General features: G+C 37.5%; 1 protein-coding gene across 2 annotated transcripts in view; it reads right to left on the reverse strand.

Annotated features, from left to right (window-relative positions):
* LOC124775056 (serine/threonine-protein kinase mTOR) overlaps positions 1 to 19,235 on the reverse strand; it is a 269,759-nt gene that overhangs the window by 207,358 nt on the left and 43,166 nt on the right. For both annotated transcript variants that reach the window (XM_047249846.1, XM_047249847.1), the window contains exons 6-7: positions 15,694 to 15,892; positions 4,678 to 4,931 (exon numbers count right to left, since the gene is read on the reverse strand). In XM_047249846.1, coding sequence (XP_047105802.1) covers positions 4,678 to 4,931; positions 15,694 to 15,892 — 453 coding nt within the window. The remainder of the gene's footprint in view (positions 1 to 4,677; positions 4,932 to 15,693; positions 15,893 to 19,235) is intronic.

Below are 19,235 nucleotides of genomic sequence, written 5' to 3' on the forward strand. Positions count from 1 at the left end.
TGGGAACGGGGAGGGGGAGGGGGGGGGGGGGGGGGGGGAAGTACTGAAGCTGCTAAGGATCATGCCGTAACACTTAGAACTTACATGTATGAACACACAGTAACATTTCTATGCCGAGAGTGCAACATAATTCCAGCATCTTTCAAAAGAGCACCGGGACAAATTACGATGGTTATTCAGAAAGTAAGGTCTGATTTCTTATATAACATAAACTATCACAGGTTTTTCAAAAAATCTGTTTTTATTTAATTTCTTACATGTTCCTCTATCTTAATACATAGTTTCTACATTTGTTAAAACATATGTCACAAACTTTTGTATCTCTAAGCCATGGATGCCTGTTACCTTTGAGGATAACCAGTCTTTAATTGCTTCTTTCAACTCATATTCTGTTGTGAAGCGCTTGCCACTGAGGAACTCCTTTAGGTAGCAGAACTACCAAAAATCGCTTTGGACTGTACGGTGCATGGATAGTTCGTTCCCATCCAAAAGATCTGATCAGACTTTGGATGTGAACAGTAGAATGGGATCTGGCATTGTCAAACAGCGACAAAACTCCAGACATCAGAAGACCACATTGTTTATTCTACATTGTACATCAAAGTTTAGTCAGGGTAATGCACTAAGTGGTTGTATTTATTGTAGTCCATTGGTGCATAAAGACAACTAATGAGACTCCATATCTATCCCAAAACATGGTTGACATAAACTTGTATGATGAGTTTGTCTGTCTGGTCTTGACTTTGACTGGTGATGTCATGTGATACCATTCCAGACTGATGTTTTTAGATTCAGGGGTCAAGTGAGAAACACCACCTTTTATCCCCAGTGATGATAACCTTCTTATGATATTGGTCCAAAAAACCACAAGAACAAGTCATTGTTTCCGTTTTGTGTTTCCCAGTATGCCGCCTGGGAAACCAACATGTGCACCATTTTCAAAACTGCAACTTTGCAGAGACAATTTTGTGCAAAGTTGTTCAACTCACACCTGGAAATTCCAATGCTGAAGTTGAAATTATGATCGCTGGTATTCATGAATCTTTTCATCCGTGGCTTTGACCAAATCTTCTGAGACCAAAGAAAACAGAGAGAAAAGTCATGAAAGCTGTAGACAAGACAACGTGGAACAATATATAAACTCTCTCAGAGTTAGAGGACCGTGCAGAAGTGCACTGGAGATGGCAGAATGAAGAAAACTCATTGAAGAGGCCAAGACTCATGCAGGGATCTAATGCCATAAGAAGAAGAACAGCAAGAAGAAGAAGAAGAAGAAGAAGAAGAAGAAGATGATGATGATGATGATGATGATGAACTAAGGTGGTCATTGCTCCAGGGGATGAAGCATCTTCAACTGCAGCAGCAAAGAAATTTCTCAAATCTTCAAAAGTAAGAAATTGTTTAACTTTCACTGCAGCAGAATCTGGTTTCCTGCCACAACTGATTATTCAGCTTCAAGAAATAGGGCAGCCTTTGATGCAGTCAGTGAAAACGTTGACTGATGCAGTGCAAAGATTCAACGATTTGCCAGGGAAATGAGTTTCTTTAGTTATGGAAAAGTGTAAAACAGTGTTTCCAAAACATCCTGATCTTGACAAAGTTAGAACCACATCAACAAAGTGGACAAGATAGATTGCTCCTTACTGCAAAGATGACATGTTAAGTTGCAGGCAGGTGTAATTAAAAGACACTTACACACAAGCTTTTGGCCGCAGAAAGACAGACACACACTATTCATTTACATAAGTTAGCACACCTAATGCACACATAACCACCAGCTCTGGCAACTCGGACCAGAGGCATTCAGGTCAGAGCTACCAGAGCTAGCAGTCACGAGTATGTGAGGTGTGCTTGTTTAAGTGAATGTACAGTGTGTGTTTATTTTTCTTGCAAAGGCTGTGGCTGAAAGCTTATGTGTAAGTGCCTTTTAATTGTGCCTGTCTGCAACTTAATGCACCATCTTTATATTAAGTAGCAGTCTATCTGTTCCTACAGTGTTGATATTCCAACCTGGAATTTCTATTGTCAGAAACATCAAAAATTCTACAATGTGACAATCCTGTTGCAGTAAAAATGTGCCTTGCAATAGTTTAGTGTTTTAAGTTTGCTCCAATTACCTCTGTAGATGTTGAGAGCTCATTCCCCCTCCCCCAGATGAAAAATGTATTACCTGACGTGAGAATCAACATGACTCCAGAAAATATAAAAAAGCATTTGGTTGTCATGTACATCTGATTAGCCACTACAGCACTGTAATGCATATTCTTTCAAGAAACACGTTCTTCTTTTTTTGTTTTTAAGTACAATTACAATTTGATTCAAAACTTTAAATTTAATTTAAAAACACAATATAACTTGATATTAACATGAATATGCAGTTTTTGTGATTATCTTAACATGCACTCTAGTAAATAAACAAGCACAGCATAAGATTTTTCTGTATTACACTTTGTTGCATATTTTTGCTATTTACAGACCCTTTTTACCTGCCTGTTTTAACATTTTATATTGTCCCAACTTCCAATCTATTTCTAAACACAGAGATTCACACAAAAATCAAACACTCAGTTTAATATAACATACTATAAATACAGAGATTCTCTTTAATATACACAGTGATTATAACAAAGTTCAGTTTCAAAACACTGCAAAAAAAGAACTGCTGTTCAGAACAATGTCAAGTTTGAATGGAATATTATCGAAGAAGGGGAAATTTAACGAAAATTTTCATGGCAGATGGCGCTGTAAGCATCATAATGTAAAAAGGTTCAGCTACAAATGACAGATTAATCACAGTATGATGGGAGTTGCACTTTAAACCAACCATACTGTACAAATGTGCAAGACCGCGAAAGTCTAGCATTCAACAGTAGTGGCACTGTTAGGTAAGCCCATCACTATGGCAAAGTACTACCGCATCAGATGGGAAGAATATGTTTTTAATTATCCTGACACCAAAAATCACACAAAAAGCAACAATGACATCCGTTTTCGACTGTCCTTAGGGCTAAAACTGCATAAAAAGCAATAATTAAATCGGTTTTTAATTGTCCAAGAAACCACATAGAAGCCAACAGTTGAATTGGTTTTTAACTGTCATGAGTCTGGCACAAGATGTATTCAGTATGCTGTCCATCATTTTCTGCCACAAGTTGAAATCCTGCTCCAAGCTCAAATCAAGAAACAGCATGTTCTATGACAGATTGGAGCATCTCAGAGATCACGTACAGAACACTTTGTGCAAAGCTTGCCTTCAATTCAGCTAAATTTGGAAACAGGGCAATGAACACAGCATCTTTCAGATGACTCCACTGTGAGTGGTCTGAAGACAGTTAAAAACTGGTGTCATTGTTGCTTTTTGTGCGATTTTTGGCATCAGGACAATTAACAACAGATTAAGATGAGGTTCTGAGAGCCACCTTGCATAAAAATGAGCGTACACATGCGTCCAGGCTGTTGAAGGGTTGTAATGTCATTGGGCTGCAAAAGACTTTCATAGTGTTTGCCCGTGACAGGACATGTAACACGATCTCAGGACCCATGTCCTCAGAAAATTATGGCCCTACAATAAACGATGCCATCAAGCTGCAACACCCAGTTACCTTTGCAGAATGAAGTGGTACTGGTTGATGTGCAGGCAGATTTTCCATTGCCATTTCCAATTTGGTGTACTGGCATGTCCTTGGAGACAGAAATGGATTCATTTCCCCACAAAATGTTCCATGGGCATTCATTGTCCACTTACACATGAGCAAGGAATTATTACTAGCAGGGCAGCATGAAGCTACTCCTGAACATGGGTAATTTTGTGTGGACAGCAATGCAGGATGTTTTGTAGGATTTTATGTAATGTGCTCACAGGTTTTTCCAAAGTTTGGGCAATCCCTGTGCACTGCATGTTTGCACACCACTGTTCGACTCCTCTTGTAATACTGTGGCCACACTTCAACTGACACCAGGTTAATTGTTTTCTACCCTCTGCTGCGCTACACATTTAAATAGAAAAATAAATTTAAAAATGTCTTTTTGAAGTTTGTAATTATTTTCTACAGACCAGTGACAAACATCAGACCAACACCTTTTTTCATACCCTTCAGTGTCTGGAACTTTTACAAAGCTACTGGCATACATTCCCAGTTCTTGTAAAAGAGCTTTACCAGCAGCACACATTCCTCCATTGAGACAGTCATGTCGAGCTTTTCAGACACAAACTGAGGAACAGCTGTGGATCCTATTTTGCATATTCTGCTGTTCACAGCAGTTGAAATATTTGTTACGTTATTTTCTATTTTCATAAAGTTTCCCCCTTCTTCAATAACATTATGTTCAAGTTTGACATCATTCTGATGAGAAGTTCATTTTTACAGCATTTTGAAAATGCAACTTCCTTGTAATCACCATGTCTATATAAGTAATATGAAGGTGCTTATATACACTAACAAACAAATGTATATAATTTCATTTATTCATCTTAATATTAGGCACTATCAACATAACAACTTAAGAGAGTCAAGTATCAGAAGAAAATAACAAAATCATTAAAGCATACAATATTGTACATCTCAACTCAAATTTTAATTCACTGATTTGGTTGGAATATTGAAAACTGAAATAAAAAGTAGGCTTTCCTACAAGGTAAGACAGCTGTCTGCATGGCTTTTAACAGATGCTACTTACGCTTGGACAAACTTCTTCCTGTTGAAAGCAGACAGGCGGGGCAGGACTGCAAGAAGTGTGTGCTGGATATGTGGATTTCGAATTATGCGTTGTGACAAAACTGCATTACAAATTGTATCAAAGTTTTCTGTCATCAGCTGCCGACATGCTGCACTTTCATACAGGCTTGTATGGTTGTTACTTGGCAAAGACACCACAAGAGGACTATGCTGCATTTTTGGTGACCTTAACCACAGCAACATGGTCATTGTCTCCTGTATAACAGATAAAATACAGTTTGTATACTAAGAGTGACTCGTACACACTACATATTTGCTTCATATTGATGGAGACAACACAGTTTATATCTATAACCTGAAAGAAATCAATGTCAGCCGAAATGTAACTTCAAAAGTATACTGCACATTGTTGACATAAATCACGACTGAAGATACATTTCATCATGTTGCCTAGATATGATCTACTGACAAAGCATCAAAAGAAAATTCTGCTAAACTTATGAGGTGAATTCAAAGTCTACAGTTAAATCACACCTGCAACACCAGTGTCTTACACTTATTCTGCATGCTGTAAAAACTACTGTCTCTTTTATTTCTTTTCACAACATACTATCAATTTGTTTTACACACACACACACACACACACACACACACACACACACACACACAAAAACACAAACACAAACACAAACACAAACACAAACACACACACACACACACACACACACACACACACACACAAACACACACAAACAAGACTCAAACTCGAGACCTTTGTCTTTCACAGGCAAGTGCTCTACCGACTGAGCTACACAAGCACAACTCACGACCCATCCTCACAGCTTTACTTCCACAAGTACCTCGTGTATCCTACCTTCCAAGTTTCACAAAGAAGCTCTCCTGTGAAATTTGCAAGACTAGTTCTCCTGCAAGAAAGGATACTGTGGAGACATGGTTTAACTGCAGCCTGGGGGATGTTTTCAGAATGAAATTTTCACTCTGCAGTGGAGTTATGCACTGATATGAAACTTCCTGGCAGATTAAAACTGTGTGCCGAGTCAAGGCTTGAATGTTTGGAAGGTAGGAGATGAGGTACTGGCAGAAGTAAAGCTGTGAGGACAGGTTGTCAATCGTGTTTGGGTAACTCAGTCAGCAGAGTGCTTGCCTGCAAAAGGCAAAGGTCTCAAGTTCAAGTCTCAGCCTGGCACACAGTTTTAATCTGCCAGGAGGTTTCAATGATGTACTTGCCACTTTATTCTTTGGTATCTTAATAAAATATAAAGTTCTTGGAAGGTGATAAGAAGTTCTTGGTGACTTTGCTCCAATCTCAAACAACAGCACAGAGGATAAAAGTTTATATTCAGTGCATATCAAAATGACTCCTTTACTTTGTTGAAAAAATTAATAAATAAAATCACTAATTTGCTGGAAACAAGTTTCCACTGTGCACTGTTATATAAAGTACCATTGCAAGTCTATTTCATAAATGTACTAGAATTCTATTTTATATATTTTCCATCCTTTTGTTGATTGTTGTATATATTGAGACTTAACAGAGAAGAAAAAAATTTATTATGCATAAATGCTAAGAATAGTTACATTATTATGCCAGCTTTTTTATCACCACCACCACCACCACCACCACCACCATCATTATTGTTGCTATAATTTGCAGAATTTTATGAGAGTTGTGTCTTATGTGCATTTGTTTAGTGTGAGTGATTATAAAGAAAGTGTGTGTATGGACTGGTGTCATGGCTGTGCTGCATGATAACAAGAAGGGAGAGTATGAAACCCAGTATCGGCACATAGTCTTCCCCTCTCAAACAGCACCAGCAGGGTCACTGAGCGTAACATATTCCTCAAATGGACAGATCACCAGCAATAGTGTCACATGCCCTCACTATGTAAGACTTCCGCAGCCCATGGTCTAGTAGTTAGAGTCTCTAGATCGCATGGTCCCAGGTTCGATTCCCGGCTGGGTAGAGATTTTCTTCACTCAGATACAGGGTGGGTCTGTCATCCTAATCATTTCATATCGTCTTCATCAATACACAAGGGCAAGGCACCAAACTGGGATCAAATAAAAATACTTGCACCACTCTCCTTCCCTTGTTGGCCAAATACTAGTGGTGAAAATTTCTTCGACCATCATAATTCTAACCAGCTACCTCCCAAATGAGCATCAACATATAAGTGAGTGTTAGTGACCTTGATTATGGAAGCAGGTAATGCTTATCACACCTACATTCATAACAATAGCTCTGTACTGATAATGTCAGTCTACTGTAAAATTATAGATCATAGTTTATGTTCACAAATTATGATTGTTTTGTAGTCAAATACCTCATGTTGTCAATCAACAAGGATTCTGTACATAGCTTACTTCCTAACCATGTTCCAAATGAGACAACCAGCAGATGTAACAATACACACATCTGCTCATTTAAACCTGATGGGTGGACTACAGTGAATACACTCATAGATATTCACATCTCAGAGATACTTATTTGCTGAGTGACAGTGTAGTTTAAATTGTAACTGATGAGGAACAGAAACGAGGGTCAGATGTTCAAAACATTATGAGTTACTGATGTGTTGATGGAAGTGGCACTGTAGCCACATGTTTGAGTGATAATCAAAGGTTCAGATCCTACGATTAAATTAATCCACCACCAGGTGAATTTCTACTGATTTTATTACAATTTGGTCTCAAAGGATGAAGTCAACACCAGAATTTAAACCCTATCATATCTACAGAACAGTCAGTGTCAATGCAAAGCTATGCAGTTTTATGTTTAAGCTTTATGTTACATTGTCACTTAATGAAGTTCAATGAACACAAAAATTAGTAAAAAATAAAGAATTTTCTTAATAGCAGCTAAGCTGTTGACATGCACGTAGCTTAAACCAACAAACTGCCACAGCTGAATTATCGAGCTTGAAGAGCTGCTGTATCATTCATTCTTGGGAATTTTTGTTTGTAATAAATCTAGTGGCACCTTGGGGGATGCAATATATCACAAGCTGTTCCACATGGATTTATATTTACTCACACATAATAGGTACCCTCAGAATTTGGGTACAAAGGGCAAAAAGTATTACTGAAGAGAGGGGTCTGTAGAATGACTTTATACACTTAAAACGGCTTTTTTAAGAAAATGGATACTCTTCAAAGTATCACTGGAAGAAAGAGAGTACTTATAGATACACACCCACAACTCAGTGAATTAAGAAGTTTGTTCTGTTGACCCATGACAACCAGGAGGCAGTTGATAGCAGCACCCAGATTGATAACATGTTTCCTCATTCCCAAAAGATGTTTGGCCACTCTCACATAATGAACAAAATCTGAGGTTACTCAACATTGGTTTTGTGATTAGACTGCAGGACACCAACTCTTAACATATAAAACTATGAAACACTAAAGTGGTCTACAGTGTAACCTATGGGAGGTTAATCACCACTTGTGATATATACATAAACTGCCTGGTGAATAACACTGAAAGTCCCACGAGGCTGGATGATAACATATGTAATAAAGTTACATTTCAGTAACACTGTTGCAAATTGCAGGAAGATGAGCAGGTGATTCATACTTGCTGTAGGGACTGCGAATTACTCCTTAATATACATAAATTTAATGCATTCCATATAAACAGGCAGAAAGACCCATCATTGTTCGAGGGCATAATCCATGAGTCAACACTGAAATTGTCACATCTGTTAAGAATCTAAGTGCATGTATCCACAACAATGATTTATGAACTGAATGATTTGAATGATTTATGAAATTAGTTATTAATCTGATAGCACCTCCAGGTAGGGTGGAGAAGATTAATGAAAGAGCAGCATGCTGTGTTATGGTTTCAAGGCTCATCTAACTTCAGAAGCAGATGTTATAAGAAACCCATAATGAATCAAGGAGAAATTTATTTGTAAAATTTTGAGAGTTCATGTTCTGAGAAGAGGCATGCAACATTTTACTTCCTCCAACATATAAGGGGGGATTCCCACCGCACAGAAATGACCATGATGGTAAAATCAGATAAATTTGAGGTGACACGGGGGCTTACCAACAGCCATTCTTCCTATGCATCATTCAAAAATGACCCTTAAAAGGGAGGAAATGACAGTGGCACCTGTACACTAACCAAATATGTTCCCAGACTTTTGAATGATAAACAAAAGGAAAATTGTGTGTCAGTTTGCACAGAGTTGAAGGATCATCTTCATTTAGGTCTGGACTTCATGTCCAAAATTGTAAGTGGAGTTGGGTCTATGCATTTGAAACTGAGACAGTAATTCAACTTCTCAATGGGAACTCAAACCAGTGAATCTTCTCACCCTAAAAAGGCATGTCAGTCAAACCTGAATATCAAAGTCATACTCATTGCTTCTTTCGATACTTAGGGCATAGTGTGACCAGAGTTAGTTCCAAGGGGAACAACCATAAATGCCAAATTTTACAAGGGCATACCGCAACATTTGTGAAACAATGTATGAAGAAATAGACGAGGAAAATGGGCCAATGGCTTCCTTCTTCATCACACCAACATGTCATGCCACAACTCACTTTTGATTCACGAGCATCTGGCCAGAAAAAGTCTTCCTATCCGTTTACACCCACCTTACTCACCAGATTTAGCACTATACGATTTCTGGCTCTTCACAAAAATTAAAACTGTGCTTAAAGGAAAACATTTTGACATCATTCCTGATGTTGCGAGGGCCACAACAACAGCTGAATGGTCTTCCAAAAGAAGCCTCTCATGTATTCTTCCAGTCATGGATTCAACATTGGGATAGGCACATTGATAGTCAATGGCAGTGCTTTGAAGGAGATTAAATGAATTTCTGTGTCAGCTTATTACTTTGTTCCTAATAAAATTATTCACCTTTTTTAACACACTTCAATTAGTACAGATATTTATATTAATTTGTTGACAGAATCTTTTAAAATCATGCAGCTGGATTACGGTAATACCAAGTTGTAAGTGAACAATCTTATAAATATCACAGAACAAAACCTTCTGAAAGTAACAAGTTGTGAACATACTGATGAGCAATTTCATAAGAAATATACAATATAGTATGAGATTATGAGTAGGTTTCAAATTTCTAATTTACTAATGTTTCACTATAGCATACCATGTTTACACCTCCATAAAATGTCTGCTGAATTCAAGACTGGCATAAATGATGAATCTGTATATATCTGCTGAAACTGTGCTATGAGTGCTATGATGGGAGTATCTTACACCAGTCTACTGATAGGTTTTGTTGAATCTTTTCTAGCAGTAACCTTAACTCCTCAAATGGTTCAGATTTATTGAGAAGACCTAAATGGAGAGAGATATCACACTATCCTCATTTCTCCAAATTCTCAACACCTCTTTCCCCATTCACTTTGATCACCCATGGCTCAGCATGACATCTGCCTTGATGTCAACCTCCAAATTTTTTTCTCATTATTGCCAGCAATATTTCAACTTCCACAGCTGCCACTTATGACATACTGAAATATCCTTCATATACAACATGGCCACTCATGGATGCTTCATTTGCATTGACAAGTGGTGCTTCTTCAAGTGTGCTGGAGGTCTCGCCACATGCTTCACAAGCTGAAAATTCTCTCTCTACTTCCTCTGTATCAGATATCATAAGCCTTATCTCCAAATACACTCAGTACTTCTCATATAGCTGCTGACCATACACAAAACAGCACTCTCTTCCATCACTCAGAATCACCATGGACTGAAAGATAGTAACAAGTGAATCACATTCTATGCTAGAGCTTTGATCACTTTGTATCATAGCTTGAAATGAGTAATATGTACATCTCCACCATCCTTTGCACCCACCACAAAGTGGCACGCTTCTGCCCTCCAACATCCAACTTACGCATCCACCCACTGCCCCATATCTTGGTTTTGTCACTATTTCCTACATTATCAGAGGAAGGGCTACCTGTAAAAGCAGCCACATTGTCCATCAACCTCACTGCAACCACTGCACAGGATTCTATATGGGAACAAGTGTGAAGAAAATACTGGCCTGAGAGAAATGGCCTAGAGCCAATTATATGTAACATAGTTGCAGACAAAGTCACTCAACATAATGTAGCTGACTTCGGTGCCTACAAAAAGGACTCTGTGTGTGTGTGTGTGTGTGTGTGTGTGTGTGTGTGTGTGTGTGTGTGAGAGAGAGAGAGAGAGAGAGAGAGAGAGAGAGAGAGAGAGAGAGAGAGAGAGAGATAGGTGTGACTCATAGAGAGAGATAGAAAAAGAGAGAGAGAGAGAGAGAGAGAGAGAGAGAGAGAGAGAGAGAGAGAGAGAGAGAGAGAGAGAGAGAGAGGGGGGGGGGGGGGCTTTCAAGGAGGATTTGGTCTGAAAGCTTAAAATGCTTTCCAAAAAGTAAACTCCTGTCCTTAAGTTAGAAAAGGCATGGTACTCACTGGCTACAATGAAAAATATTTGTGTCAATCAGAACAAACTCTTCTTGGTTTACAAGCTAAATCATGTCAAATAAAACATTCCAGCTTTCCACTGCTATCCATACAATCAACTTTAGGAGTTAATTCTAGAGACTGCCGGGACTAGCATGATATTCCACTTGTATGGGCATGATTGCAGAGCTTGCAGCTGTTCTGGTCTGCCTTGGGACCAATGATGTTAGGTGATGTCCAAAGCCTGCCCTATATCCATATTAAGTATGTACCCCTGGTTCCCATTAAAATTGTTTTCCTTTAACCTAATCTCAACCATCTCCTTTACAACAGAATCCCAATATGACAATGCATCAGCCAAGACTCTCATATTTTTAATCTGAATTTATGATCTTTTCCAGGCAATGCCGAGCTATGGCCGATGCTCCCCCCATTACAGGAAACATCATACGCTCTGTATCTCGAAGAGCTATGTAGTCTTTAACTGGGCAGTATTGTCTGGAAAATAGTTACAGAAGACAATTTGAAAAGATGAGAGTCTGGGCTCATGTGTCGTCATATTGAGAGACCATCGTACAGGAACTGGCAGAGGTTAGACTGAACAGCAACGATTTTAACAGAGACCATGGGTACAAGTTTATGAGGGCATGTGGGAGAGGTCTGGATATTGAGCGAAAGTGAAGATGGGTGATTGACACTTATATGGAGGTGGGAGTGACAGTTTCAAACCTAGCACTGGCCCCTCATGCCACGTGACGTCATTGGTTCTGCAGTGAACTGGAGCTGCTGCGAGCAGCACAACTCACCTTTTCCGCACGTGTCACTTCGGCCCTCTTTAATTGGTTTCAGATTCTGCAATTGTGACCACATAAGCGGAATTCGAAGCCAGCCCCGGCAGTGACCAATTTTTATTCCTGAAGACAATGATGGAGATAGCTGTTGAAAGCTCAAGTTTTTTATTTGAAATGATGTAGCTTGTAAACCAAGAGGAGTTTATTCAGGCATCCCACCATGAAAGACTCTCGAGGACATAAGTGTCAATGAGTTGGAAACACATTCAACAAAGACACAATAGTTTCTTCTTGTGGTGTTAGTCCCACAAGGAATATAGAAAATCTTCTGTGAAGTCTGGAAAGCAGGACAAGGGAACTGGCAGAAGTAAAGCTTTGAGTCATAAACTTGGACAGCTCAGTCAGTAAGGGATTGCCCGCAAAGGTGAGGTCCTGGGTTTGAATTTTGTCCAACATACAGTTTGAAATTGCCAGGAAGTTTCGCATCACGCATTCTACTTCAGAATGGAAGATTCATTATGGAAGCTCGTGACAAGATTAATACACTGTTGTCTGAGAAGTTGCAAATCATGTTAACCCAGGATCCTGAGCAAATTAATTTTTTTAATGAATTTATGAATGAAAAAAAAGAAAAAAAGAAAGAAATGATCATATGGCACTGATGGCTGGGAGTCCACATCTCGGGAAGTTCGACTAACGAGCTGAAGTCTTTTCAGTTGACACCACATTGGGCGACTTGTGTGTCAATGATGATGATGATGATGATGATGATGATGATGATGATGACACAGCACCCAGTCCTTGAGCAGAGGAAATCTCTGACCTGGCTGGGAATAAACTTGTGCTTGCTGCATGGCAGTCACACACACTAACCACTCAGCTACAGGTAGCAAACAAATTTATAAATGCACTTATAACTTTCAGAAATATATCAGCTTGAGTCTCCATTTTTCTTTCTTAAAAATATGTACTAAACTTATCATGAATCAGTTCTACATCAACAATACCCACATCTCATTCTGAGTGCATGGCAGAGGGCACTTCCCACTGTAACACTTATTAGGGCTGCTTCTCATTCCACTCATTTATGGAGCATAGGAAGAATGATAGCTTAAATGTCTCTGTGTTTGATTTAATGTGTTTAATCTTGTATTTGCATTCCTAATGGGAGCATATGTAGGTGGTTGAGCATATTCCTAGATTTCTCACTTAACACCGGAGAACCAACAAAAAATTTGTGAAATGATGTTTCTAAAATTAAAAAATAAACTAGATTACAAAAACATCTGACACACTTCATTTGCTCTACACAGTTCTGAACATCATTCAACAACACATCAAATGTTTCAATAACTTTTTTTTTTTTTTTTTAAGTGTCATTTAACAAAACATTTGACCAAATTTTTTCTATTTTTCTTTTCTTCTCTTTTTTATTTTCAAATTCTGATCAGTAAGCATGCTCTTGTTGGCACCTCATTAGATTTCATAGCATCTTCTGTACTGAAATCTTCTGAATATAGTACATGCTTCAAAGGAAGCTAATTTAAAAATCAAATACTAAACCAGTGCAACTTTTTATGCAAAATAACTACAGCTGGAGGAGATGAACTTTCTGGCACTTCATTTCCCTTCCTAGTGTCTCCTGGTTTCAAATTGTTCTAAATTTAGAATTTGATTCAAAGGAAGACTTTTTAACAGTTAAATACAACACCAATGTAGCTTTTTATGTGCAGAATGGCAGGCCTTGAAGAGATGAACTTTTGGACACTTCATGTACATCGCTAGCAGCAGCTGTTTGTGTAATACATCAATTTCCTCTCAAACAACTACTCAAGTTTTTCTTCATTATGGTACCTGATTACTTTCAATCAATCAAATATTTTTCTTTGTGGAACTAAACCTCACACTAGTCAATAGAAGTAAACATCACACTGGTGAATTCAATTTCCCATTTCTCCATTTTCCACTCTTCGCTTGACAATGAAAACTGGGTAAAAATTCATTGTTTATTTTCCCCTCAAATCAAAAATTAAGTAGTAGGTTTTTTGTTTTTTTATTTTATTTTTATTTATTTATTTTTGCATCAAACTAGACATCATCTGTTCAATTCGATGCCTCATTTATCCATTTTCCACACTTTGGCTATGAAAAATCAGGCAAAAATTTTTCCTCAAATCAATAATTACTTGTTTCTGAATTATGCTGATTACTTTCAAGCAAATAACACTTATTTTTCCAAAACTAGATCTCACACTAATCAATTCGTTATACCATTTGTCAATTTCCCACTTTCCATTCAGCTGTGAAAATTCAGACAATATCCCATTGCATAATTCACAGGAAGCCTTATTTTTGCTCTGTTCTAACATTTTACCAAAAGTTGTTCTCAATATTTGAAAGAAAGCCCAGCTCATATCCATCTCCAAGAAGGTAGCAGTAGTAATCCCCAGATAACTATACATCAGTATCACTGACATCCATCTGTTGTAGAATCTTTAACATATTTTGAGTTCGAAACATAAAAAGGTAGTTCACTGTATTCCATTTCTTCCTCAACAAGGCTTTATTCTGTTCTGATAGCAAAATACATGAACAATATCAATTTATGTTTGACAATACTTTTAAAAACTTGATGGTATCTAAAAATGTAACAAACAGTGTAGTACTGTTAACAATGTGTTAACACAAACCCAAGTGTCACTGGTTTTCTCAAATGTCAGTAATTTGGATTGTGCATAAAGTTATGAAGGGCAGGCTGCTGAAATGAAAAATCAATCTAACTTATCAAAACTTGTGCATTAGGTTCTTCATAATAATTTTTGTTCCTCCTACCTGCAATGCAGAATTCATTCTCTAAATCATGTAATATTCGTCATCTTCAGAACATTTACCATTTTCATCCAGAAGATCTTGTTCTGAGCTATTATTACAAGTGTTCCTGCATTTGTTAGTATTCCTATTTACATGTTTTTACACACATGTGAAAGGAGGAAGGATATGTACAACAGAAAACGGCAGTTGATGCTATAACAAACAACCTTCAACATCACTGTTGCACACAATGTTGGCATACGTGTTAGCTCAAATCTCACTAATTTTACCTTCATGGACTTTTCATGATATACTGGTTTCATTATATGAAACACAGAAACATGTTACACAGTAGCAACAAATAAAGAACTTCAACTGTCTCCTAGCCCTAAACAATGCGAGTAAGAAAAATCAAACAACTATTGTCACAACTTACAAATTAATACATATTTCAATAATTCATAATAAACTGAAAGGGAATAATTTATTACCTACATATTGTGAATTTAAGGCTAAAACTAATTGAATGTATGCAGTATGTTGGTCAGCTCCAATGCGTTAGCACATTAGAAGACCTATTCAATAAAAGCCATGAAATATTTTAATAATTAATCACATTAACAATTATGATACATAAATTTAAACAATGGAACTAAGGACAACAGTACAAGTGAAATGATGGTCCAAAGAATCATGAATGTCTTTCTTTTTTTTTAGAGTATCGTTACTTATAATTACCATGTATGGTTTCTGTTTAGGTTGGTACAGACTGCAAAATATACAATGAATAAAATGGAGTGATTTATAAACATGCTGTAGCATGCATTATTTTGTAGAAGTGCAATTGTTACAAAAAACGTTTCAGTTGGGAAGCAAATGGTCTGAAATGGGAAGCAAATGGTCTGAAACAAAAGTATACATATATTTTGGTTTAAAAAAAAAAAAAAAAAAACAAATAATCACTTACATTATTTTGAGGATTGGGTTGGCAGACAATTTTTTCCATCAGTCCTTCATAATTTCGTTCCCATTCAGCATTGCTACACCGCAAAAGTTCATTAAGGACAAGTAAGGAGCCATGAATTCTATCATCCCGGTTCACTCCCTTTTCTCTTGTGTATATATCTTCAAATCCAGTAATTGCCTCATCATAGCACTGTTTATACCTGAAAAGCAAGAAACAAAAGACTGATAACTGTAAGACTGTTAATCAGTACAAATAATCATACTGGCAGTAGTTGCCAAACAGGTGGTACCGGCAAATATTCTCGCCATTAGATTACTGCTAAAAGTTAAATTTGTCTGTGGAAGACATAGTAATTCTGTATCAAAAGGAAAAAATCACTCCATGTAATTATAAAATTATGAGAGAACTGATGGCCTGTACTTCCATTCAGGAGGTAAAATATTTATATTTAATACAGTAAAATATCAGTTATCCACGAGCGGATTATCCACGGCCTATTATTTCTCCTTTAAGATGCTAAAAATTTTTCTTTTGCCTGGGAGTGATCAGCAGTGAACAATGATATCGCCTTACAATACAAGTGTAGTAAACAATTTGCTGCTCGTACACCTCAAGCACTGGATGGCACTGTTATAGGGAACATTGTTCTGTTAGTGCACAAACTGGAAATAATACAGAAACTCAAAAAAGGAAATGGTACAGATTTACAATGTGGATGACATTACAATCTGTGATATTTGTAAAAACAAATAATCTGTGATATCTGGAAAAACAAAGACAAAATATTCAATCTCATTCATCTAAAGGGTAGTCAATGTGGAAGGTTATGAAAATGTCTACATACGCAGAACTGGATAAATCCATGTACAATGGTTTCAGCAGAAAACAGAAGAGGGCACACAAGTATGTGGCCCAATATGCAGCAGACTGGTCCAGTTTCTCTTCAAAATCTTTGAGATTGAAGTAGATTTAAATGCAACTTCAGAGTGAGTAACAAGATTCAAACAGCATCATGGCACCTGGGAGATTGCATGAGAAAATTTAAAGGTGGAGAAAATATACCACATAGATGAAACTGGGCTGTTTTGGAAGCTTTAGCTTTTGAGAGAGAGCATAGTGCACCTGGCTATAAATCAAATAAGGGAACAATAACTGTGTTCTGTTGTGCTAATGGTACAGGATCACATAAAGTTAAGTTTGATACAATAGGTAAAGCTAAAAAATCATGCTGTTTCAAAGGAAAAGATATGCACAATTTACCTGTCCATTATTTTCACAAGAAAGGGGCCTGGATGGACTGCACAATATTTCAAACATGGTTCCACAATTGCTTTGTGCCACAGTTGCAAGAACATTTAATGTCAAAGGGTCTATCTGCAAGAGCTGCACTATTACTAAATGATGTACCATTGCATCTGAACGAACTTGTTCTGAAATCGGATGACAAGATAATATCTGTAAAATATTTACCCCCTAATGTGACAGCTTTAATTCAGTCAATGGATCAGAGTGCCATTGCTGCCATGAAGAAAATATTGTAGAAGAAATCTGCTACAAAAACTTGTTGATGATGGCAACAATATTCAAAGATTTTGGAAACAACTGAACATGCTAGATGCAATTTATGAAATGTTAAAGGCGTGGCATAAGGTAAAACAATCAACCACAGCCAAGTTGTGGATAAATATTAATCCCAAATTTGATGAAACCAGTGATTTCAGTGACAAAGAAGATAGCTCATTAGAAATGTTAGCTGCTGTTTTAAAAAGTACTCCAGGGTGTGAAACTGTCGATAACAAAAATAATTCTCATTAGTTTGACATGGACTGCACAGAAGCAGGTCATGAGATATTAGTGACAGTGCTATTGTTCAGCGAGTACAAGGTGACTGACAGTGACATAGATGAGAACATTCTCCTAATTCCAGAAGCAGTAATCAATTATGCATCAGCACTTCAATGGACCAAAGGGTTACTGGACTACCTGCAACAGCATGAAGATGCTCCCCTTTCTGACAAGCCAATGTTGCATTAGATTTATACTGCAATGTGTAAAAGACAAGCTACTTTACTGAGGCATAACCTAATTCAAGATTATTTTGTTTCAAAGAAGTGTAGTGTAAAGTGAAACTGGCTTGCACTCTATTCTTCGTAAGTACTGCATTTTCACAAATAATATGATGAATAAAGTAGAATTTATTATAAACATTAGTTAAGTGAGTTTAATTATGACATTATAATTAATTTTACAGTAATGTGTACTTCAACTGCAGGTTATTCGTGGAATTTCATTATGCATGGGTTTCAAATCCCCAATTACTGTGGATAACTGAGAGTACACTGTACTGTCAATAGACGCGCATAAATATAGATGACACTATTGTAAGTTTTGTCCACCTCAGTAGTTAAATGGCAAGTGTACCTAAGTGTTATGTGGAGGACTTGAGTTCAATTCCCAGTGCTGCAACACACAAACGTAAATATGTATGACACTATCGTAGTTTTTGACCACTCCAATAGCTATATGGTCAGTGTAACTGAGTGTTAGAGGAGGTGGATTTGAGTTCAATTTCCACGGCTGCAAGGGATTCTTTGGCAGTAGGAGAGCTAGAACGGGATGCACTCAGCCTCATGATGCCAACTGATGAGCTGCTTCAGTGACACATAGCAGCGCCAAGGTCTGGTAAACTGACAATGGCAGGGAGAGAGAGATGCTGGCTCCTTGTTCCTCCATACCACATCTGAATGACTGAATGACGCCATTGGCAGAAGATGATACGGAGGATGGTCAATATTGAATGACTCAACAGGGCCAGTACATGGAGCTGGTATTGCAGCTTTTGGAGGTGTTAGTTCCCTACTTCCTGGGAGGGGAGGGGGACAGAGTGGAGGCATAGGTTGGGGATGGTTAAAAATGGAAAGCAGCAATGATAGAAAATTATCAAGAAAGAATATGTACAACTATAAGTACAACATATGTATAAAAGAGTGTTACACAGATATTCATGGACCCAACATTGAAATTAATGGAATGAACATAGAACAGTACTGAGAAAACTAAGAGGATAAGTAAAGAAATAATCCTGTCTCCTTTTTATATTACTTTTACAATCACAAAACTATGTAAAAAAGGACAGCATTAATAAACATCCTTGGAAATCACAATCTACTTCTATATCTACACTCCACAGACCTTCTAAGGGTATGTGACATAGGGTCTTTCTGGCAGCATTACCTTTCTTCCTCTTCCCAGTTCCATTTACAAATGGTATGTAGAAAGAGTGACTGATTGATAGATCGTAAAACTCCATACATGTTCTAATTTCTCTGATTTTCTTGCTGAGGTTATTTTATGAAGCACATGTGGGAGGGAGTAATGTGCTCCCCGACTTTTCCCGGAACATACTCCCCCAGCATTTCAACAGTAAACGTTTTCGTGTTGTACAATGCCTCTCTTGTAGCATATGTCACTAGAGTTTCTGAGCATCTCTGTAACACCTGAATGAAATTGTGATGAATGTGCTTCTCTTCATTCAATCTTCT

This window comes from Schistocerca piceifrons, chromosome 2 (assembly GCF_021461385.2).
Source record: "Schistocerca piceifrons isolate TAMUIC-IGC-003096 chromosome 2, iqSchPice1.1, whole genome shotgun sequence".
In the NCBI taxonomy this organism is placed as follows: Eukaryota; Metazoa; Arthropoda; class Insecta; order Orthoptera; family Acrididae; genus Schistocerca; species Schistocerca piceifrons.